Source organism: Andrographis paniculata, unplaced genomic scaffold (genome assembly GCF_009805555.1).
Source record: "Andrographis paniculata isolate CXL003 unplaced genomic scaffold, ASM980555v1 Contig46END, whole genome shotgun sequence".
NCBI classification, from domain to species: domain Eukaryota; kingdom Viridiplantae; phylum Streptophyta; class Magnoliopsida; order Lamiales; family Acanthaceae; genus Andrographis; species Andrographis paniculata.
In genome coordinates, this window is record NW_026137580.1 from 3,531,342 (window position 1) to 3,554,774 (window position 23,433).

Here is a 23,433-nt window from a genome sequence, read left to right on the forward strand (position 1 = left end):
TTAAAATGCAATTAAAGTACATAATTATATTTTCAAAAATAAAAAAGACAAATTATATGAAACGGACAAAAATAAAAAATAGGACAAATTACTTAGGACAAATAGAGTACCTTTTTTTTATATAACAATAACTTACCAATATTATTATATTAAAATCTATAATAAAAAATAGTCAATAGACCCTAAAGTAGCATTTAATATACAGCCGTAGGCCCCTACGAAGCGATACGACGCCGTCTGGAGGTGGAGATATCCCCTAATTCCTTGCTTTCAATCGACGGACGATAGGTGGGTTCTTCAGGTATTGGCCATGGATCAATTGAATCCCGATTCGCTGTTTCAACCCTTGCAGAACTCGAATAGTATGCAGTCGTCGGGTGATGTTCGCGTCCCTTTAACTCGTTCGACTCCCGATTGCAGGTCCGAAAGATCTGAATCATCATCTTATCTGTGTTGTTGGAATTTAACATTTGCAGAATCAAGGGCTTACTAATTGTTGGAAATTTGGGCACTTTTTATTCAATTGACGTCGCGTACGTTGAAATAAAGGATTTTTTCTATTTGGTGTCGATGAAGTGAAGAAGAATTCGAGTTCCAAATAGTAATCTCTCAATCGAAAATAGTTAGAGGTTTCTCACATTTATATGTAGAATAAGTAGATTAATTTTGTCGAGTTGAATTATACTTGAGCCAAATTGATATTGACGTATTTAGAGAAATGCGAGATAATTGTTGAGCTAAGTATGCGATTCCTTATAGATCAGATGTTAGTGTATATAATTTTTTAAGGCCTTCTTCAATGTCTTGGGTTAAAAAAGACCCACCAACGCCATTTTTGCACTGTTACTGGTGCAACATGAACACCCCTGCGCCGAAAATGGTGCAGGATTACTCCGCAACATATAACTATTCTAATTTTTATCTATTGTTCTTTCTTTTATCTTTTATTTTTATATTTAATCTACCTCTTACTGAGTTAATTATCTATAATAATGTCTTCATTGAAAATTTTAGATTATTGCCAAATTTCAAATTATTCAATACCATGTTTATGTACTAATGTAGTTAATAATTTAATATCGTGTTTTTTTGGATGTGAATGTTATAATAAACTCAAAATTAGGTGTTATTTGTAATTTGAGAAGGTGTATGAGATGTTGCATAAATAAAAATTGTAGAGAATATGCATTATACAAGAAATTAGTGTAGTTATTGGAGTTAATTTACTTTAGCCACATACAGTTTGCTAAGTTTGGTGCCTAAGAGCTGTAGATTGCATAAAAGCTAATAGTTTAGTTGTTTCAGTGCTCTGATTGAGGTTCCATATTCTTGATGTTATTATGTGTTGGTTTCAAGGTTGGAAGTAGAGACAAAGGACTCTGTTGTTGCAAGGAAAGTTCAAAAAGCAGACAGGGAGAAACTGAGAAGGGATCGTCTAAATGAACAATTCATGGAGTTGGGAAATGCTCTTGGTAAGCTGACATTTTGCTTACACGTTACTGTGAAGCAGCATAAATTTTGATTTTGTGTGAGCACATCATACTGGTAATCTTTTAACTGACTTTGAAGCAACCTTCCTAATTTAAAGGTCGAATGAGTTTGTTCATTTGGAATGTTTTTGGGGCTTCTAAATACTTGATCGTGATTCCAAGTGTTTGCATGGCTAACTTTTGTGCTTATAAAATGTTAACAGCAGTAATGGTTATATGTCAAATGCTTGCCAAAATTTTCAAATTCCTATAGAAATTCTTTCGAGTCCTTTTATTATTCCTCACCATGACCCTTCTTTATTCTTTTCATTGCTTAAACTCTATATTACAAACACACTTGACACTACTAAGTATGACACAACTCTTAGCATAATCTGTAGACTGTAGGTTGGTTTGATTAGTGGCTTAAGGAGCTTATAAGCTAGTTTGAACGTCAGACTAATGAAACTCGTGCTAGGTTTACTAGTGGTATATCAACTGAATATGTAAGTTACTTGAACAATACTTGCAGGAGCTACATCTCATCCTCTAGAGCATCAGGAGGGCTTTTATGTCAGTATTCAGCGCTCTTTGTTGGAGAAAAATGATAATGGCATCGTAAATGTTGTCAAGTTTTATTTGATTAATTGTTTGTTGTTAGTACCTTTCAGAAAAATATATAGTCTATGATTAATCATTTTGTAAAATTTTCCAATCAAATTCCACATCTCCTTATATTTTATGCTTGATCTTTGTTGTCACCCTTTAGTCTTTATGTTTGGAAATGTGGAAAATCTGATTGGTTATTTCCACTCATTGCAGACCCAGATAGGCCTAAAAATGACAAAGCTTCTATCCTCACTGACACGATACAAATGCTTAAGGATTTGACTGCTCAGGTAGATAGACTAAAGTCTGAGCATGCAGCACTCACTGAAGAGTCTCGCGAGGTGATTCTTTTGAAGGGTTTCTGTATCATGATAATGCTATTCAATACAAAGTTTCACCAGTTTATACCTCGTTCGTATATTTAAAGCAGTTGACACAGGAAAAGAATGATCTCAGGGAAGAAAAGGCAACTCTAAAATCCGATATCGAGAGCCTTAATGCCCAGTACCTACAACGGGTGAGGGCCATGTATCCATGGTCTGGAATGGATCATTCTCATTCTGTTGTCATGCATCCGCCTTCTTATCCCTATCCAATGCCGGTCCCCATGCCCCCCGGACCGATTCCCTTGCATCCGTCGTTACAACCTTACCCATTCTATGGGAACCAAAACCCAGCTGTTGTTCCAAATCCCCATTCCACTTACATTCCTTATATGACCCACAATACCATGACAGAACCACAGCCAGCGCAGCCTGTGTCTCGAGGCGTGCAACAAGGCCCCCAAGCACATACTCCAAGCAAACAGGATCGTAGAAACAAAGCTTCAGATGGAGAGAGCCGGGTGGAGAAAAGCGATGAGATGAATGAGATTACAACAGATCTAGAGCTTAAAACACCAGGATCCGCATCGGAACAGGTGAATAAATATTTCACATAAGTTTGCCTTGCAGATTTTCAAGCACGTAGAATTAACAATTGAGATGCAGGATTCTTCATCAAACCAAAGAAAAGCCAAGAAAATTGCTCGAAAGGAAACAAGTCTTACTGATGGAAGCTGCTCATCTAGTGGGTGTTCATCGACTCAAAGTGTGCAGGCTATCTCATCCACCAGCATAAGCAGCAGCAAAAAAGTAGACGAGTAAGAAAGGAGGTACATACTCCTTCACTGTTGCACCAATCTGTATCTATGTTATTTATCCACTTTCTAGCTCTGATCGTCGCTATTATATGAAAGTGCAATTGTCCATGCTGATTTCATTACCGTGATTAGATATACAAGCTTGCTCTAAACAAAATTGATCATTTCTGTTACCTGAGAGAATATTACCATGCCCACGATCAAACCTTGGCTAGGTTGTTCCATAAATCAAATCCGGTCCTCTTAAGACATTGCTTAATTAATTTGCTGTAATATATTTATTTTGTAAATTTTTTATACTGATCTATGCTTTTACAAAGCCATTCCAGTGCTGTTTGACGCACATATTTGTTTGCTTATAATTCTGGACATGTCAAACAATGTGTTTTTGTGGACCATGATTCGATAATTTTATTATGAAATGTCATGTAATGAAAAATATGACTGGGAATATGGTTAATGATGGCGTAACTATGAAAAGTTTATTGGGATGGCTGGTTGGTCAGTTTTAGGACAAGTAATAAAATGAATCCTTGTTCATTTTAGTACTACATAATTTTGTTTAACTTTTGTACATGTCATTAATCATTCCCAATCTGTGTTAAACGGAAGCTTAACTAATTAAACTCACCTAAATTAGGTGAAAATTTAGATTTAGCTATTCTCATAGACCTGAGTTTGAAAATTCATTAGCCCAAAAATGATCTGTTACCCAATATGACTTCTTTGTCAATCACACAAACCCACCTTGTTCTTGCCTTACATACCCTTCTTTATCTTCCGTCATCGGTCAGCCACAATTGTTGATAGTTTTCGTGTTACATTTCTTGGGAGTTCTTGAAATTCTCCGCATGAGAGGTACAAACAATAATTCAGGCTATGAATTTGTTGTTCTAGTTGAACATGATTTCATAATTCTGGTTTGATTTTCACTTTCCTTGATATGTGATTTGGGTTTCCTTATGGCCTGCTGGTCGATATTAATCTGTTTGGGATTTGGATAACCTTTGCTGAATTTCTGTTTGTTATTGATCGTGTGTACATTGATTTTATTGGAATATTCTTTGCTCGATTCTTGATTGTAAAATTTTTGCTACCTTTGATTGGTAAAATCAGTCAGAAATTGTTCTAGATACTTCTATGTGATTTTAGGAGAAAATTAAAATAGTATCAAGTGGTATAACATCTCTTGCTTGAGGGCTACGTGTGGTTCAATCCCGGGTAGGTGCGTCATGCTTATTGGGGGAAATCCCCGTTGGGTGCGTGAGTGTGCATGCGTGTTGGTAAAAAAAAAAAAAAAAAAAAGAGAGGCATTTAAGTTTGGGTTTTATATGTCTCGGATTGTTCTTGAGAACTTCTGCCCTTTCTATCATTAAATGCAATGGAATTTAAAGATTTAAACGTTGGCTTAGATTTCTTTTCTATTCTATAAGAATTGAGTGATTTATTTTATTTTATTTTATTTCATCTAGACTGGTTTGAAGTTTTGGGTTTTGATTAAAAAAACTTTTAGCATGATAATTTATAGAAGGAAAAAATAATTTGTCCGGGGAAACGGCGAGCTTAAATAGTACTTTCTCCGGCTCAAGTATGATGTAATATTTATTTTCGGTATGAGAATTTAGATAAGTAATATTAAGTATTATAATTTGAAAAATAGGTTTTATTTGAGTTATATGATTAGATAAAGTGTGGGATAAAAATTAGGGTGAGTTGTGTTTGAGAGTTTGAATTTTGAATTGAGATTTGAATAGTAAAAAATTTGAATTGTAATAGTTGTATGACTGATGTAAATAGATGATAGGTATCGATGTGATATTTTGAATATAAAATTAATTTTTAGTATAATATAAAAAATAAAAATTAATATTTGTTTGATATTTTTTGGGAAAAGAATTTATAAATAGTAAAATTTTGAGGAATTTTCCCAAACGAACACACCCAGGCACAAAAGTAAAATGCATAGGCATCGAAACAATGGACAAATGCTGCATTCAATTAATATTTTTGGAGGTTTGGATTTTGAGTTGGGATTTGAATAATAAAAATTTTGAATTTAAATAGTTGTATGATGTGATATAAATAGATGTTGATGTGATGTTTTGAATGTAAAATTAATTTTTAATATAATATAAAAAATAAAAAATAGGTATTTGATTTGATGTTTTTGGAGAAAAAAAATTGGGATGACCGCAGACAAACACACCCTAAAAGAATGCTAACATCCAAGAATACTTAAGTTGTTGTGGCAAGGTTGTCTCCACAACTTTTGCTATTAAACACCTCACATACCTTATTATAAAAATAAGGTTAAAGTGTATAATTTTATTTTTTTTAAAAAAAATAACAAAATAAATGAGACCGACATAAAAAGGTGAACATAAAAAGGTGAACATGAGAATGGAATGGATATAGTATGTAATAATATATTTGTAATTTTTATAAAAGTTAAATGTTATATTGATATTAGTATAATTACTTTTAATATAATAGAGTAAAAAATAAGATACATTGAGTGAGATATAAGCAAATAATAAAAAATATTTTCAGTGAAAATAGGAGAATATTAATATTTTAAAAAATGGAGTAATTAAATAGTACAAAAATTATAAAAGAATTAAGACAAAATTGTATATAATTCATTTATAGGGTGAAAAGTTGACACGATACTCCCTTATGATTTAGAAATTGGACGAGGCTTCATATTTTGGAAAATATTGAAATTTTTTTAAAAAAATGATTTTTGATTTGTGGTATAAAAAAATGTGTCAAGAATATAAAGAGGTGTTGGGAAATAGCTTTTTTTATTAGTTTTTAGCTTATTAACAGCTTTTATAGATATTTGAGAGGTCAAAAAAACTAATTTACTTGTGGTAAATTAATTTTTTGAAAGAGCTTTTTGGACCAAAAAGTTAATTTTTGAAAGCTAATCTATCGAGCCTTTTAGAAGAGTTTTTCACTTTAATTTTATTTATTCCTTTATCTACACTTAAAAATTAATTATTTCTTTTATACATATAAATATATTTTCATTGGAATATTTATTAATTATTTTTAATATATTTAATTTATTAAAAATATAAGTTAATTTTTTAAATTTAAAATAATAATTATTATTAATTATTACATACAAATTATTTTATTTGTAAAATATATATTAAAATTAAATAAAATAAAAAGGCAAACATTATTAATTTATTTATATACATTTTATTATTTTTATATTAAAAATGAATAAATAATAATTAACATAATAAAAATATATATAACAAATATTTATTATTTCATATTTTCCATAATTTCAATAAAAAATAATTATTATTTTTAATTAAAATATTTTTTCAAATAAAAAAAATAAAAATAAATATTTTATAATATTTTTATAATTTTCAATAATTAATGACAAAATTCTCAAAAATTTAAAATCAAAATGAATAAAATTAAATATTTTGAAAAATAATATATAATTGTCTTTAATTGTCATTTTATCGTATAACCAATTAATATGAAACAGTTGTTTTACTAAATATTTTAATATAAACAAGTAATTGAATCAGTTAATCACCTAACAACTAACTGAATCACCTAACAATTATCAACTAATTGTCAAAGGCACCCAAAATATACTCCATCCTTCCTGAATGAATGTACCCATTTGCAATTTGGTAGTAAATTTATAAATAATAATATTTTATTGGTAAATGGAAGTATATAAAATATTTGAAAATTTTGCCATTTAATTTTAATTTTATGTATAAAATAATTGTATGTATAATTGTATATTTATAATTATATTTTAGTATTAGTGTATGATTAATTTTATTAAAATAGAAAAATGATACTTTTGAGTGACAGGAACTAATGGTAAAAATAATACTTTGACTTGAAAAGTAAAGTATTACTATAATTGAATATTTGACTTTTTAACTGTTTGTAATAAATTTTTTACTTTACTGGTATAAAATTCTTTAAAATTTGAAAGAATTTTTTTTTGTTTTTGAAACTATTACAAAAAATTTTCTAAAATGAATTTTGTTCAATAGTTTGAAAATACAAAACAAATCTCATTTAATTATTAAATTATAAAAAAATAATTAAAAACTTTTGAAACTAAATGAATTACAAATAATTTTGTCAAGAGTAAACAAGTCAACAAAATTACTATTTTTATCAATTATCATTGCTGCCGTTAAATTCAAGTACCATAGGGCGTGCGAATCATGTCTCACACGTGCGTGGGACAAGGCTGTAGTAGGTGAAAACCATTTTGCCTCGATATTACCAAACGACGCCGTTCTCTAATTAAATAATAATAATTAATATATAAATGGAGACCCATTATGACGATATCACGGTTGATATTTGACCGGCGAACGCGAACAGGAGAATCTAGCCATGGCAGTCGTATCCACCTCCTCTTTGAGCGGCGCCGGCCTCGTTCCTTGTCACTTTACTCAGTTCTCCGGCCTACGGAAGTCCTTCCTCAAACTCGACACCTCTCTCTCCGACTCAACTCACAAGCTGTTTCACCACGTTAATTCCAATCTTCAACTCACCTCCTCGAATAAAGGCTCCCGCGGCGTCGCAACTATGGCAGGATCTGGAAAGGTTTGCTCCGTTTATGTTTCAGATCTCAATTTGATTTCCTCTCCATGGAAAATGTATAAATCCTTTTTCTTTTAATTTAATTGAAGTCTATGTTTTTACTCGGTGACGAATTCATCTTGCTTTTGTATATTGCAGTTCTTTGTCGGCGGCAATTGGAAATGTGTATGTATCTCAATTCTTCGACGAATATCCTATTTCTTAGTGTTAAAATTACAATTTCTTCGCCAGAGAGAATTCTTTGAATGAAAAGCATTTACTGTTCATGTGTTTGTTTAGATTCTCTTTTGTTCTATGGTTATAAATTTGTAATCAGAATGGTACTAAGGAATCCATAAGCAAGCTTGTTTCTGACTTAAACGGAGCAGCGTTGGAGCCTGATGTTGGTGAGTTATGCTATTCCTATTAGCCTGTAATTTCATTGTTGTGCAATGTTTTGATTTCTCCCTATGCATTTTAAACCTTCATTCCAGATGTTGTTGTGGCGCCTCCATTTGTCTACATCGACCAAGTAAAGAGCACTTTATCTGATCGGATAGAAATATCTTCTCAGAATTGTTGGAGTGGAAAAGGTGGTGCTTTTACTGGGGAGATCAGGTAGGTTTGGCAATGGTGATTGCTGGATTAATTGATAGTAACAAATGCTTTTGATTTAAAGATCATTTGAATGGAATTATTTGAAGGAATGCATCTCAAATTCATTACTTCTAATTTCCTTAACTTGTCTGTCTTAATGGATACATTTAGTTAAGTTTTTCACATCTTTGGTTTTTGTTGTGCCTGATATTTTGATAATTTGGTGGTTTTGTTTTTTAGGTTCCTTTTTTTGTATAGGTTGAGTATTTTTTTGACCTGATCTTATTACACTTGTTCAAATTCAAAGCATTTGATCTGCAAGTGTTTGTTCCTTTATTCTAAATCAATATGATGTGATTAATAAATTTCGAAAATACATATCATATTTTATCAAACAGTGTTGAGCAGTTGAGAGATATTGGATGCAAATGGGTTGTTCTGGGGCACTCAGAGCGGAGACATGTAATTGGTGAAGATGATCAAGTAAGAGCAAATGAACCCTTTTTTTTTTTGAATTTTAATGTTGAATTTTCTTTTTCTTTACATTTTGAGAAAATTGTTGTGAATGCTTGAAACACTCACTCTTTCCTCCTATTCAAAGAAAGAGTTTGAATGTTTAGAAACTTCCTGCATCTGCTTCAAGTTGCTTAAAAAAACAATTTAAAAGCAACTCCAAATCTGTATCTTTACAACATTCATGTTTAGAATGTCTTTTGTGTTTTAAATTAACCATGAAATCACCCCGGGGGAGTGGAGAGGAGCATCTGTAGTTATTTATTTATTTTTATTATGACTTTTCAAATTGTAGAGTACTCCATGGGAGAAATACTCTACTCAACATTCCACCAATTTCCTTCATTTCTGATTTGATCAGATCATTAGTAAAAAACAGAAGCATTTGGTGACTGCTTTAAAAATGGGCATGTGCAGTTTATTGGGAAGAAGGCTGCATATGCTTTGAATGAAGGTCTCGGAGTAATTGCCTGTATTGGAGAATTACTAGAAGAAAGAGAAGCCGGAAAGACTTTTGATGTTTGTTTCCATCAGCTGAAGGCTTTTGCTGGCAAGTTTAGTTACAACAGACAGCCACCCCGTCATTGTAATAACATTTAACATTTGAAATTAATCATTTATCCCGTTATGTACAGATACTGTCCCAAGCTGGGACAAAATTGTTATTGCGTACGAGCCCGTGTGGGCTATTGGAACTGGTAAAGTGGCGACGCCACAACAGGCTCAGGAGGTGCATGCTTCAGTTCGGGATTGGCTGAGCAAGAATGTCTCTGCAGATGTGGCTTCAAAGACCCGTATTATCTACGGAGGTATGTGTTTATTTCATTTCCAACTTTTCAATGATTTTTCTCTATTTTCCATGCTAGACTTCCGATAGTCAGTCATTAGTAGTCAAACATTATACAAGTTAGTTGCGCAAATTCCCCCAGGTTCTGTCAATGGAAGCAATTGTTCTGAGCTTGCAAAACAAGAAGATATCGATGGGTTTCTTGTGGGAGGTGCTTCCCTAAAGGTGTGAACATTTCTTGATATCCACCGTACTTTTACAGTATATGATCCATCGTATGTTTACAGTCATCGTGTAGGGTATATAAAAATAATGAATGTGTATAGTGTATTATTTGTTTTGAAAATATCGTGGGTAAAAAAAAATTAGAAAGAACAAAACCTAAGGAATGCCTTGCTTTTGTTGATCTCAGGGTCCTGAGTTTGCCACCATCATTAACTCCGTTACTTCCAAGAAGGTTGCCGCATAATTTTCCATCATTTTTTGTTGGCTGGCTATCAATCAAATAAACTCAGGTTTGCCCAAACCCTCCCCCATTCTCAACTTACATTTTTTTTGTAAGATTTTTCTGTGTAGGGAAGGAGGGCATGAGGTGAAATTAAATATTCCATCTCCGATCTGATTCATAACATTATCTCCCAACATGAACATGAATTTTCATTTATTTCTTAATAATTGATACTAGTTGTGCACCGTGTTATTTAAATAAAATTTAAAAATAAATTCCAAAAAACAAATAAAAAAATATTTTGAATTTATTATAGTGTTTATATATTCTAGCATTTAGTTAGTTAAAATATAATACTATTTTGAATTATATATTATATTATTCATAAAAAATTATCAATAAATACGTAATATGCTCCCTCCTCTCTGTCCCGCCACAGATGATCTATTTTTTTTTTTGTCAGTTCCACAAAAATGTCCATTTGTGGTAACTTTATCAGTCTTAAAAATACTTAGCAAGCATAAATCAATTTAATTAAATTTGGATCCACTCAAGACTTTTTTATTCCTATCTTTCTCTTCAATTAATATAAATTTTTTATTTATATTTAAAATTTTCATTTTTTATAAAACTAATTTATGGTAATGATAAATAAATAAAAATATTTTTTTTTCTTTATTTTTATTATATAAAATTTTATTATTTACAAAATAATATTTATATTGCATATATTTTTTTGAGATATAATCTTAAATTTTTTTAAAATACCAATAATATTATTCATATAAAAATTAATAAATTAATATCAGAATTTATTATTAATAACTTATTAATTTATACGATCTAAAAAACCGTATTCCTAATAAAAGGGTTCAAATTTTGAAATTTTTTAAAATACCAATAATATTATTCATATAAAAAATAATAAACTAATATCAGAATTTATTATTAATAACTTATTAATTTATACGGTCTAAAAATCAGTATTCTTAATAAAAAGGCTCATCCCTTATGGGACGGAGGGAGCACTACTGAACAAATGTCCGTACCATTAAAATAAATATACATTCTATTATAATTTTAATTTAGAAGATAAAATAAATATACATTCTATTATAATTTTAATTTAGAAGACTGTGTACTTATATATTTATACCGGAATAGACTATAATTTTCTTTAAATATAATTAATATTTTGATAGTTATTTTTTATTAATATATTAAACATTTGTCTCTTTGAAACACAAAAGTTAAAAACATAAATAATTTTTTTATATATAATTACATTAATATAACATGAAATTTCTATACATTATTTAATAATACTATCTCTGTCATGTTTTAGTAAAAGTAAAATATAAATGTAATACTATTTCAATTCGATAAAATCAGTCATATTTGTTTGTTGTACGTTGATTTTTAATTTAATATTATATTAGTTTATAGTGAAAAAGATAAAAATGTTCTTATTAGATTTTGTAATATAAAAGTAATGATGCAATATGTTAAAGCAGTAAAGGTATTAATTATGTTAGTTAGACATTAAATTACTAAATTAAAAAATGATACATCTATTTTGAGAAAAAAAAAAAAATGAAAGATATTATCATTTTTATGGGAATGAGAGGACATTTTTCAATAAAAAAAAAGTAAGGCTTTGTTGTTTTTCCCAAAAATAACACATTTTCTCAAAAATGGATCAATTTTGTTTCCAATATACAAATCAGTTTTAGTTTCATTGTAAATAATTTTAATCAATTTTAGACAAAAAATTTTTTCATTTTTATTTTCATTTTCCTTGTGATGGATCTGGAAGAGGTGGTACATGTCAAGTATTAGTTTGGAACCATGTATTCCGTTAAAAATCAATGAAAATTACTGGCGTGAAAATAACATAATTGATGTGGCAGCTAAGCTGGATATAACACGTCCGTGTTGTCATAGCCAACACCAGTCAAATCAAACAACACAGTCATGTTCAATTGTCACTACAAGAAAATATCAATTTTTTAACAAGGGTTTTTAGTCTCTAAATTTATTTTTTCTGTTACTAATGATATTAGAGACAGAATTAGTAATGAAATTACGTTAGCTACGTGAACTTTAGAAATATAATTCCGTTACAAATATACTATTTTTTTTGTAGTGTGTATACGGCCGTGTACTTATAATTAAAACCTCACGATCATATGTCAAAATCTGTTGCTCTCTGATGGTTTGATGGTCAGACACACGTAGATTCATCTTCAAGAAGATGCTCGTGATTTTTCTACTGATCCTACAGTTACACGCTCCAGTTCAAGCTTTCAATTTTGCCTTCAACTCATTCTTGGTTATCGCATGCGGCGGCACGTTGAATCTAACCCTCACTGATAGCGCCCATCTTGAGCCACAGGTGCTTTGTGTCATTAACAATTTTAGCCAATTCTTTATCGGCTATGTTTTCTACCCGCTCTGAATCCCTTTCAAATCACCGGTGAATTCCACCGCCGTGACAATATCGTTTTTCACTAATTTCATTTTCTCTATCTTGCCGGAGGTCTCCACCAGCCGCGGCTTCCGCTTCGCCTTCGTCCTCTTTAACATGTTAGTTTAATTAATTAATTAATCAAAGTTAAGTTTAATGTTTAATATATATATACATTTGATTATTTTTTCTTCTTTTTATTAAGTCTATCAAATTTACGTGAGAAATGATAGAAAATCATGATTGACGATTTTTTTATTTTTGATTATATAAGTAATTTCATATAGAGGTTACAAAATTTACTCTCAGAAGTTAAAATACACCATCGTGTTTGAGAGCGAAGTTTGACAACGTCTTCTTGGAGTTTAACTTCTTTTTTTTTTTAAGAAGGGATTCGAGATTCAAAATCAATTTTGAAATAATTGTTAGAGGTTAATTTAATCTAATTGTTGTATTTGCTTCCGTTAAATTTAACTCAATTTAAGCATGTTCATAGTTTAATGTTTAAATCAACGTATAAAATTTTGATTATTGCTAACATTTGGTATCATAATTAATTTTGCATCTACCTTGCTTTAATATTTCCTCTTTCCAATTTCTGATCAAGATGCAATTTGATTCTTTGTTCAAGAATATTTTGAATTTTAATCTTGATAGTTACTTTATGGAATCTTCTTGATCAAGATCCGATCCTGAATTTTGAGAAAATTTTCTCTTTGATTTTGAATAATTTTGGGGGAATTAAGTTCTATAATAATCGATTAAAAATACTTTTGCACTTTAAGTTGTCCGGATAAATATCTAAATTTGAATTAGACGAAAATAAATATGTTTCTGATTTGATTTTGAAACTACATATCAATTTCATCCGTTGCTTGTGATATGTAGTACACTGTTTCTTGAAATCCCTCAAGAAATCTCGTATAAATATCAGTATCCAATGAGTCATAAAAATATGCAGTAATTACGTCTAGAAGACGCATGTCGAGTTTTTCTCTCACTGCTAGGCTCAGAAAGTATCTAAATGTTATTCCATCGACAAGGAGAGTATATTTCATCAAAATTTACTCCAGATCTTTGTGAGTATCCCTGAGCTACAAGACGGACTTTATATCTCACAATTTCATTATACTCATTTCTTTTTTGTACAAACACCCAATTTGTATCCAACCGGTTTTATACCATTTGGTGTTTGAACAATTGATCCAAAGACCTCTTTTTTGTTTAATGAGTCAAGCTATGATTGAATCGCATTTTTTCATTTTGGCCAATCATTTCTTTGCTCACATTTGTGAACCGATTTTGGCTCTGAATTTTTATTTTCTTCCATTATATCAAGTGCTAAACTGTATGCGAAGGCATTATCAATAATTGCCTCTTTACGGTTCCAACATTTTCTTGAAGTAACATAGTTAATTGAGTTTTCAATAGTCTCATCATGTTTTTCAAGATCCTGCTCTTCTGGAGCAAGTATTTCATGGTTGGCTTCCTCAATAAATTGAGGTGTATCAATGTCAATCCTGATATTTTCATAATTATCATAATTCATTCCTCTTTTTTTTCGAGGATGTTTGTCTTTGGAACCAAGTGGTCTACTACGCTTTAAGCGTGTCACTGATTCATTAGCACTTGCAATTTGTCCATCATGGACAATTATTTTAGTCGGAGCATTAGCAACTTGAATATATGATCGAGTGACTTTACTCGAGTCATTGAATATATCCTTTAACTGATTTGCAATATTTTGAAAATGTATAATGCTTTGAACTTCTAGTTCACACTACTTTGTACGAGGATCATAAAAATTCAATGGGATTTTCCAATTAATATTCTTTTTGGTTCATTTTTGTCTCCTCCTAATGTCAGAAAAATATGATTCGTCAAAATGATAATTTGCAAATCTTACAATGAATAAATCACCCGTCATAGTTTCAAGATATTTTATAATTGACGGTGATTCATATCCGACATAAATTTTCAATCTACGTTGGGGACCCATTTTTGTACGTTTTGGGGGTGAAATAGGAACATATACAGCACACCCAAAAATACGTAGATGAGATATATTTGGTTCGTGACCAAATACTAATTGCATATGAGAATAGCTATGATAGTTTGTCAGTCTCATTCTTATGAGTGTTCCTGCATGTAAGATTGTATGCCCCCAAGCTGAAACGGACAACATAGACCTCATCAATAATGATCTAGAAATCAATTGCAATTTTTTAATAAGTAATTATGTCATGCCATTTTGTTTATGAACATGAGCAACTGGGTGCTCTACATTGATTCTAATCGACATGCAATAATCATCAAATGTATTTTATGTATATTCACCAGTATTCTCCAGATGTATAGTCTTAATTGGATTATCGGGGACCTATGTCTACAATTTAATAATTTGGGCAAGCAATCTCACAAATGTCATATTATGAGTCGATAATAAATAGACATGTGACCATCTGGTAGATGTATCATTAATCACCATAAAATATTTAGATGACCCATATGGTAGGTCTATTGGTTCACATATATCCAAGTGTATTCTTTCAAAAAATGTAGGTGATTCAATAGCTATTTTAGCTGGCGATGGTCTAGTTATCAATTTTCCCTAAGTGTAGGCAACACAGGTTAACTCATTTAAGTTTAACATTTTTTGATCTTTTAATGAATGGTCATGCGAATTCTCAATTATTCGTCTCATCATTATACTTTCAGGATGCCCAAGGCGATCATGTCATATTTGAAAATCGGTATTCTTTTGATCTACCGTGAGGTGTGTTTAAACAATAACCTAATATGGCATAATATAAGCCAGTAGAGAGTGATGGTAATCTCTCAATGATGTATTTCTTTTTATCAATGATATTGGTGATCAATAAAAATTCACCATCAGTATCACTCATAGTTTCAATGAGATAACCATTTTTCCGATGTCATGAAAACTCAGTAAATTTCTTCAAGCTTTAGTGGCCAACAGTGCATACTGTATCACAATTTTTGTCCTCCGGGGAGAAATATAATGGCTTCTCCAGAGCCTTCGATTAAATTTACACTGCCACTTCTTGTATTGACATTCATTCTTTCCATTTTCAAATAGGAGAAATATTTTTCGTGTTTCAATATAGTATGTATCGATGCACTGTCAATAAAACACATATTTGCATCATCTTGATTGGAATCCATTAAACCTTCAAATATAAATAAACGCAGTATTAATAAAGACAAATATAAATATTACAAAATGCATTACAAAAAGTTAATATGCAATAATTTAAATATTACAAAATATAAAATGGCATAATGTAAAATGACATAGTATGTCTGTCAGTGAGGATTTGCTGGATCTACGACAAAATCCGCTATATCAAGATGCGTTGTGTCGTAATCTAGAATATCATCATCGGGGTCGCCATCATTATCAACGTGATTAATCTCGACCCCCTTCCCCTTTTTCTGCAGTGAGGCTTGATAAAGATCGGTTAGGTGTTTGGCTGTTCTGCAGGTATTGGCCCAATGGCCTCCAATGTCACACCTATTACAAATGCTGATTTGCTTCTTTTCCCGTTTAGCCTTTTTGGCTATATCTCCATATTGAGGTTTACTCTACTTCTTGTTAATATCAAAACTGCGGTGATTGTAAGAGGTATATCAACCGCGTTAACTCTCATGACCGCGATTACGTCCACGGCCTATACCACGTCCTTGGACTCGTTCAGAAAATGTAAGGTTCACTTCAGGGAACGGACTGAAACCAATTGGTCGGGACTGATGATTTTCATCAATAATTCATTATTTTGCTCAGCTAATAAAAGACATGCTATAAGTTGTGAGTACTTTTGAAAAATTTTGTCACGATACTGCTGTTGCAGTATAACATTAGAAGCATGAAAGGCAAAGCGAGTTTTTTCAAATTTATCATTCTCAGTAACATTTTCTCCGCATATTTCAACTGAGATGTAATCTGATGGATAGCAGAGTTGTACTCTGTAACAGTTTTAAAATCCCGTAAATGCAGGTTAAGCCAATCATGTCGGGCTTTAGGGAGAGTGATATATTTCAAGTGCCTAAATCTCTCCCTCAATTCATCTATAAATCAAGTGAATCTTTTACCGTCAAATATTCGGACTGTAAATGAATGTTCAGATGGTGACAAATGAAAATAATAGCCTTAGCCCAATCTTGGCTTGTAGCCGCATTTACATAAGCAATTGTATGAGTAAGGTCCATAGAAACCAGATTCATTTCTACATCCGGGGACCAAGTCATAAAATTATTGCTGGAGAGACAGAGGTTTAAGAGAAAATTTTGTAAGGTTTTCCATAGTTTTAAAAATAAATAATATAGATAGAATAAAAATAATACTTATCAAAAATAAAATAGGTAAGAATCTTCGTGCTGATAACATTTTATATAATAAATAAAATATATAAGTTGATCAGTATTAATACGTATATTTATGTATGTATGTGTGGACGTGCTGTGTGTATAAATATTGTATATATATTAGATAGATGTATGAAGTGATGTATGTATATGTAGGTGTAATAAATGCAAGGTTGATAGATGTGAGAGAAATGAACAGGGATGTTGAATGAATTTTTCCACCACATTATTATTCACAGCTGATGAGATATATATACACAAACCGTTATGCTTACAGTAGAAAAAATTTAGCTAACAATAAAAATCATGTTCATCAACAAAACATCCACGTAGCATCCACATATATATATATACGTAGCTCATATGTATATAACAATTATTTAATTTTGTTTAGATGGAAGTTTGATATATTTTTTTTATTATTATAAAATTATAATTTTTGTGTCATAAAGTTTACTGGGCTAGATGTATTGGACCGTAGGGCTTCTTTTGATTGTTATATATTTGTATATTTTGTGTTATAGATGAAAGATAAGTTATATTTTCATATATATTTATCCGTTTGTTTTTTCCATAGAGTGTTAAAAATATTAATATTATATTTAGATAGTACAAACAAAAGTAAAAAAGACTAAAAAAAGTAAAAGGAAATTGTATTGAGAAGTACTATATGGAACTTGTGCTTACTACAGACAGACCCACCGGTAACACTTCAAAGACCTACCGAAGACAAAATTTGTAATTTGCTATCCTGCTATGTCCATCGGTCCACACGCTTGTCCATCTTATTTCCTGGTTTGGTGGCTGGTTCTAGTGGAAAGCCAATCGTTATCCTAGACCCTTAGCCACTTCATCTCAACATTCATCTTCTGAAACCAAGACCTTTGATGTTATTTGGTCAAGGTTTCATGATTACCTTGTCCCACACAAATCGTTTATCTGTAATTATTCAATATCCCTACGAAAAATTGATCACATCAGACCGTTTCTAAATTAACCTTATTAGTATGATATAATATAAAAGCAATAACATTTATGTAATATATTGTAAATTGAAAGTGTACTTATAAGGTTAGGTAGATAGTACAATTACTAAAAAAGAAACAGATACTTTGTTGAGCAAAATGGAAATATGGATAGTTTGTTAAGAGACAAATAAAATATATTTGTATGTTTTAAATATACAATTGTTTTGCGATATTATACTTGATATTAAAAATATTTTTATAATTGTATAATTTACTCCATAAATATTATTGTACTTGTATTATAAAAAACTAATAGCGATATTTTTGCCATTTTTTTTTTTAATTTGTATTATATTTATATAAAAATAACTGTATATATTATGGCTCGACAAAAGTAATATATAATTAAATTTGAAATTAAATCTCAATTAATATTAAAAATTATTAATTCATTTTTTTTATAATCTATGGAATTAGCTGATTGAAACTATATTTTATAATAAGTTATAATATACATCTATTTATTTTGATTGTTTTTATTATATGATTTAGATTTCATTTGAATAAATATACCATAAATTTGTTTGATTATTGAAAAAAAGGAATTTGAATTTAGTTATGTTCATAGTTCTATTGTACACAATATATTATTTTCTCCGTCAAACGTAGATATGAAAATAAATAATTAAAAAAAATTATGTAAGACTAACATAAATAAAAAATATGAACATGTAGAACAAATAAATTATATTCAATATATAAAAAAAACTATAATTATTATTTATAAATAAAAATTATAAATTAAAAAATATATAATTTAATATTAAAATATTCGTGCAGATCACATGTTAGATGAAGTTAGATGCTAGTGTATATATATATATATATATTCTTACTCAAATAAATTTCGCCTCGTCAAACTTACAGCTACAAATTCAGTCATTCAGTAAAAAAATTATAGTTTTAGCGATTGAGCTTTCTCTCCACATTGTCACAATAATATGAGGGTTTAGAATAACAAATAATAGGTATAATAATATAAATACAATATTTCAAAATTATTTTGATTATAAATTTTTAAAAAATAAATATAATTAATTGAAATTAAAAGAAATAACAAAGTATTAATTGAAAAAATAATAACTTAGATTAATTATAAAATTATAATTTTAAAAAGTATATAGAAAAAAAAAAAAATCAAAAATGAGAATGAGTTTCTTTATATAAATAAAATATAGAATAAAGTATTTACTTGACCGATAAAGACAATGATATGAAAAAACAAAAGCGAGTAGACGATACTCAACTTGAGTATTCCATTGCACATGGCCTTTAGAAAAACCTTTGATGACCAATCCAAGAAGCAAGGCGGTTATTTCGACGAACTGGATTAATCCACGTGTCATCATCCTACCGACTCCATTCATTCAGCTTTCTTCAAGCCCACGCCCATAAAGCGTTCCTCGTATGTGAGAAGGGGATTGTTGTTGTCACCCACGCACGCAGACGCCATGGCTTCACGCTTTGCCCTTCTCTTCCTTTCTCTTTTCTTCGCAGCGTCGCTTCGATCCTCGTTCGCCGGAGATGTCGAAGGAAACGACGATCTCCTCATCCGTCAGGTTGTTGATCATGGGGAGGAGGGAGCCGTTGACGAGAACTCGCTGCTGAACGCCACTCATCACTTCACAACCTTCAAGAGGAAATTCGCCCGGGCATACGCTACACCGGAGGAGCACGATTATAGATTCTCGGTCTTCAAGGCCAACCTGCGCCGCGCGAGGCGACACCAGAAGCTGGATCCGTCTGCCGTCCACGGTGTAACGCAATTCTCGGATCTAACGCCGCGTGAGTTCCGTCGCCAGTTCCTTGGCGTCAATAGGCGGCTCCGCCTTCCGTCCGACGCTCAGAAGGCGCCTATTTTACCTACGAATGATCTACCGACGGATTTTGATTGGAGAGATCATGGTGCGGTTACGAAGGTGAAGAATCAGGTGCGTTAAGATTTGGTTTTTTAGTATCAGTGTTGATTACTGTGCGAGTGTTGATTATTGATTATTTGACCTCTCAGACAAGTTTAGCTATCAGTTCTTGGTATACTAGTTCTTTTATATGGAGCAGTTTTTACATTTTATTTTATTTTGAAATTTTGGTGATGTTCAATACCTTGAATTGAATATATAGATTTAGTTTATGTAGAATGTTAATATGTAGGATTATTCCATATGTTTGACTACGAAAGTTGGTTGATTTGATTGCCTGGAGTATGTACGAGTGATTGGTATTAAATACACGTACGTCGCTGTAGGGCTCATGTGGGTCATGCTGGTCGTTTAGCGCAACAGGAGCGCTGGAAGGTGCCAACTTTCTGGCGACAGGGAAACTTGTGTCTCTCAGCGAACAGCAGCTTGTGGATTGTGATCATGAGGTAGCTAGCTTATGTTCTTACTTGCCTCTTATTGATGTTGATTTTGTGTCTGGCTTCTTATGTAAATTCAGGCCAGTGCTTGGGTTTTGATTAAATTATTATCTTAATTTTGTTGAATCTATTAATGAAGTGTCGGGGATGTTAAGGTTTGATGATGACCACAATGGATATAGAGTTCTACAAAGTAACTATCTTTGACTTACTACTCGTCCACTACTAGGGTGATAAACCGCTCCTAACTTTTGTCAACCAGTTGTGTTAAATTGAATACTTTTGTTTGCAGTGTGATCCAGAAGAGAAGGATTCATGTGACTCGGGGTGCAACGGTGGATTAATGAATAGTGCTTTCGAGTACACGCTTAAAGCTGGGGGGCTCATGCGAGAAGAAGACTATCCATACAGTGGTAGGGATCATCTGGCCTGCAAATTTGACAAGAGCAAGATTGCTGCCAGGGTTGCTAACTTCAGCGTGGTGTCCCTCGATGAAGACCAAATCGCAGCAAATATGGTCAAGAATGGCCCTCTTGCAGGTGGGTGTATGCTGCTGCTCTATCTCTACATGTCTGTCTGTCTATCTATCATCGACAACAAAATGGACAACCCGGCCATACATAATAGTAAATTATTGTCTACAGAGAAGCTACTAATTCTCTCCATTTTCTTCTTGTATGCTGCAGTGGCCATCAATGCAGTGTTCATGCAGACCTATGTTGGAGGAGTCTCGTGCCCGTATATATGCTCAAAAAGGTTGGATCATGGTGTCCTTTTGGTTGGCTATGGTGCAGCTGCCTATTCGCCCATCCGTTTCAAGGAAAAGCCCTACTGGATTATCAAGAATTCGTGGGGAGAGACCTGGGGAGAGAAAGGCTACTACAAGATCTGCCGGGGCCGCAATGTTTGTGGAGTGGACTCCATGGTTTCAACTGTCGCAGCAGCCACCGCAGAGTGACTGATGTTGGACCCCAACAGCAGCAGCATTCCAACCCAACCCTGTACATAAAGAAAGGTAATGCAATATGCATGCCTCTCTCTCTCTCTGCATACTTATGAATCACAACTCAACTCTTTTAACTATTTGAAATGCTTTCATCGAAAATTGGGATGTAATGTTTTGACATTCCGTTGGATTGGATCATACATTATTATTATTATCGGCATGCATGGGTTGCCGCCTCTGCTATTATGCATTATGATCATCTTTTTAACATTCAATTTTCTGCGGCCTCTTTTTCTTGGTTCTTATAGTCAGTTTTCTTACAAGTACATAACCAATAAGGCATTAAACTTACTAACAATCAATCAGTCACCTATCCAATAATATTGAGTGGTGGTGCAATATGATACCCAACAATTATTTGTGATGACGAGAGAGTTAAGATCATTTACTACTTACTATTATGTTGGCTGGCTGTGTAGTTGCTTTTTTCTTTTTCTTTGTTTGTGTGTGTGTGTGTGTGAGCATCTTCCTTGTAGAGGATGAGCCAGCTTGACGACAAAGGAAGGAAAGATTAGTTGTTGTTTACATAACTAGTAACTAGCTAACTTGGTGAAAAAGGGTTGTCAAAGGACAAAAGCAGAGCATGGGTGTGTTGTTGGGCAAGTGGTGAAGGAAAGAATAGTTAAATAACCAACCTCGATTGAATGAATGATGCCATTGGGATTGGGATTGGGCAGCAAGCAAATAATGAGGAAGCCAGTTTGTTTGTTTATTTCTTATAATAAGGGGTTTGATGATGTATTGGGGCGTTGGAATGGGTATTATTGCCTTAGGATCTGTTAGGATCGAGGGGAATTGAGGGAAGGGGGAGGAAAAAAAGTTGAAATTATTTTGGTTCAATTTTTTTTTACAAGGAAAAAGGGAAAGAGAAGTAAAAGAGATTTATTAATATTATTATTTTTAAATTACTATTATATCTCCAATATTGTTGATCCAATAATTACAAAATGTATTAATGAAAAAAATTATTAAATTATAAAATGACAAATTACAGGGAATGATAAAGGAGTATTATATCTATATTCAATTATATGTATATAAATTATCTTATGTGTATTTTATTGTAAAAAATTAGTTACTATATTTAAAAAATTTATAATGTAATTAAAATTCAAAAAATAAATTTTTTATATAAATCAAATTAAATTATTTTTAATCTAATTATCTAATTAAACTAGTATATGTTTAGATTTAATTAATATAACAAGTTTATATTTATTCTATTAATTTATTTAACATTACAAACTATATTTATTTAGTAATTTATTTTTTTAAAAAAAATTATGTCACAATAATTAGTTTGCCCCACTAAGACCGAGTCCGGGGCAGGTCTGGGACTAACCCGCCCCATTTAAGACGTAATTAGCATTAATGCATTCATATTACAATTATGAAATAATGCATAGAAGTCATATGCAGGAACTTCCGTTCTTTTTCTTCTTTTTTCTCTATGCCTTCACCAAAAAAGAATCGAACAAGATGATGTTGAATCGTGGAAGTGAATCGACATTCCTTCCTTTCAAAGTTGGGAAGCTATTTTCATTATTAACTGAGCGGCACACACACAGTAGCAGATAGCTTTTGGGGGCTTGGCAACCACAACAGCTTTACCTCAGCGTCAAATTCCCGTGGCAACCAATAGCTTCGGCAATGGCTCGACTTTTTCATCTGACAAACCGATCGACAACGGTAGTGGCCAGTCCAATAGCTTCGAGCATCGTCTCCAGCAGACAGTAGTAGATGACTGTAGTGGTAGATTTCATTCAATGAGATTTAAGAGTAATCATGCCTCTAAGGGAGCTCTGAATTACATTTGAAGCTAGCAACAACCAGATTCCTTGAGTTTTCTATCCGTTTCGATTGGGAATGAATGAAGGGCAACGAAGGTGGTTTGATTTTGCATGAAAATTAACCCATTGGAAGGAAGATTGAGGAGAAAAATAACGAGGGTAATATTGTTTTTATATATTGTTGGGATATGCAGCCTGATTATATTCGAAAAATTTAGGGATATGATTTGGATATTTTATCCTAAATTCAGA

The 23,433-nt window shown here is 31.7% G+C and overlaps 3 protein-coding genes across 3 annotated transcripts; all 3 read left to right on the plus strand.

Annotated features, from left to right (window-relative positions):
• Positions 1–220: 220 nt before the first annotated feature.
• Positions 221–3,392, plus strand: LOC127252716 (transcription factor bHLH121). Its single transcript, XM_051277016.1, has 5 exons — positions 221–420; positions 1,357–1,472; positions 2,292–2,419; positions 2,509–2,997; positions 3,068–3,392. Exons 1-5 carry the CDS (start codon positions 311–313, stop codon positions 3,221–3,223), a joined length of 999 nt encoding a protein of 332 aa, XP_051132973.1. The 5' UTR covers positions 221–310; the 3' UTR covers positions 3,224–3,392.
• A 4,164-nt stretch (positions 3,393–7,556) lies between these two features.
• On the plus strand, positions 7,557–10,384 carry LOC127252690 (triosephosphate isomerase, chloroplastic-like). The gene is made up of 9 exons (XM_051276977.1): positions 7,557–7,827; positions 7,963–7,989; positions 8,141–8,210; positions 8,298–8,421; positions 8,799–8,883; positions 9,331–9,463; positions 9,549–9,722; positions 9,843–9,925; positions 10,113–10,384. Exons 1-9 carry the CDS (start codon positions 7,615–7,617, stop codon positions 10,167–10,169), a joined length of 966 nt encoding a protein of 321 aa, XP_051132934.1. The 5' UTR covers positions 7,557–7,614; the 3' UTR covers positions 10,170–10,384.
• Positions 10,385–19,435: 9,051 nt separating this feature from the next.
• On the plus strand, positions 19,436–21,606 carry LOC127252557 (cysteine protease RD19A-like). Its single transcript, XM_051276780.1, has 4 exons — positions 19,436–19,960; positions 20,275–20,394; positions 20,678–20,924; positions 21,072–21,606. The coding sequence occupies exons 1-4, from the start codon at positions 19,481–19,483 to the stop codon at positions 21,341–21,343; spliced, it is 1,119 nt and encodes a 372-aa protein (XP_051132737.1). The 5' UTR covers positions 19,436–19,480; the 3' UTR covers positions 21,344–21,606.
• Positions 21,607–23,433: the final 1,827 nt, after the last annotated feature.

Coding starts and splice junctions, on each gene's coding strand:
- LOC127252716 (XM_051277016.1), top strand. CDS start 311: ATGGATCAATTGAATCCCGATTCGCTGTTTCAACCCTTGCAGAACTCG. Junction 2,420..2,508: donor TCACTGAAGAGTCTCGCGAG/GTGATTCTTTTG, acceptor TATTTAAAGCAG/TTGACACAGGAAAAGAATGA. Junction 2,998..3,067: donor CAGGATCCGCATCGGAACAG/GTGAATAAATAT, acceptor ATTGAGATGCAG/GATTCTTCATCAAACCAAAG.
- LOC127252690 (XM_051276977.1), top strand. CDS start 7,615: ATGGCAGTCGTATCCACCTCCTCTTTGAGCGGCGCCGGCCTCGTTCCT. Junction 8,422..8,798: donor GCTTTTACTGGGGAGATCAG/GTAGGTTTGGCA, acceptor TTTATCAAACAG/TGTTGAGCAGTTGAGAGATA. Junction 9,926..10,112: donor TGGGAGGTGCTTCCCTAAAG/GTGTGAACATTT, acceptor TGTTGATCTCAG/GGTCCTGAGTTTGCCACCAT.
- LOC127252557 (XM_051276780.1), top strand. CDS start 19,481: ATGGCTTCACGCTTTGCCCTTCTCTTCCTTTCTCTTTTCTTCGCAGCG. Junction 19,961..20,274: donor TTACGAAGGTGAAGAATCAG/GTGCGTTAAGAT, acceptor ACGTCGCTGTAG/GGCTCATGTGGGTCATGCTG. Junction 20,395..20,677: donor TTGTGGATTGTGATCATGAG/GTAGCTAGCTTA, acceptor TTTTGTTTGCAG/TGTGATCCAGAAGAGAAGGA.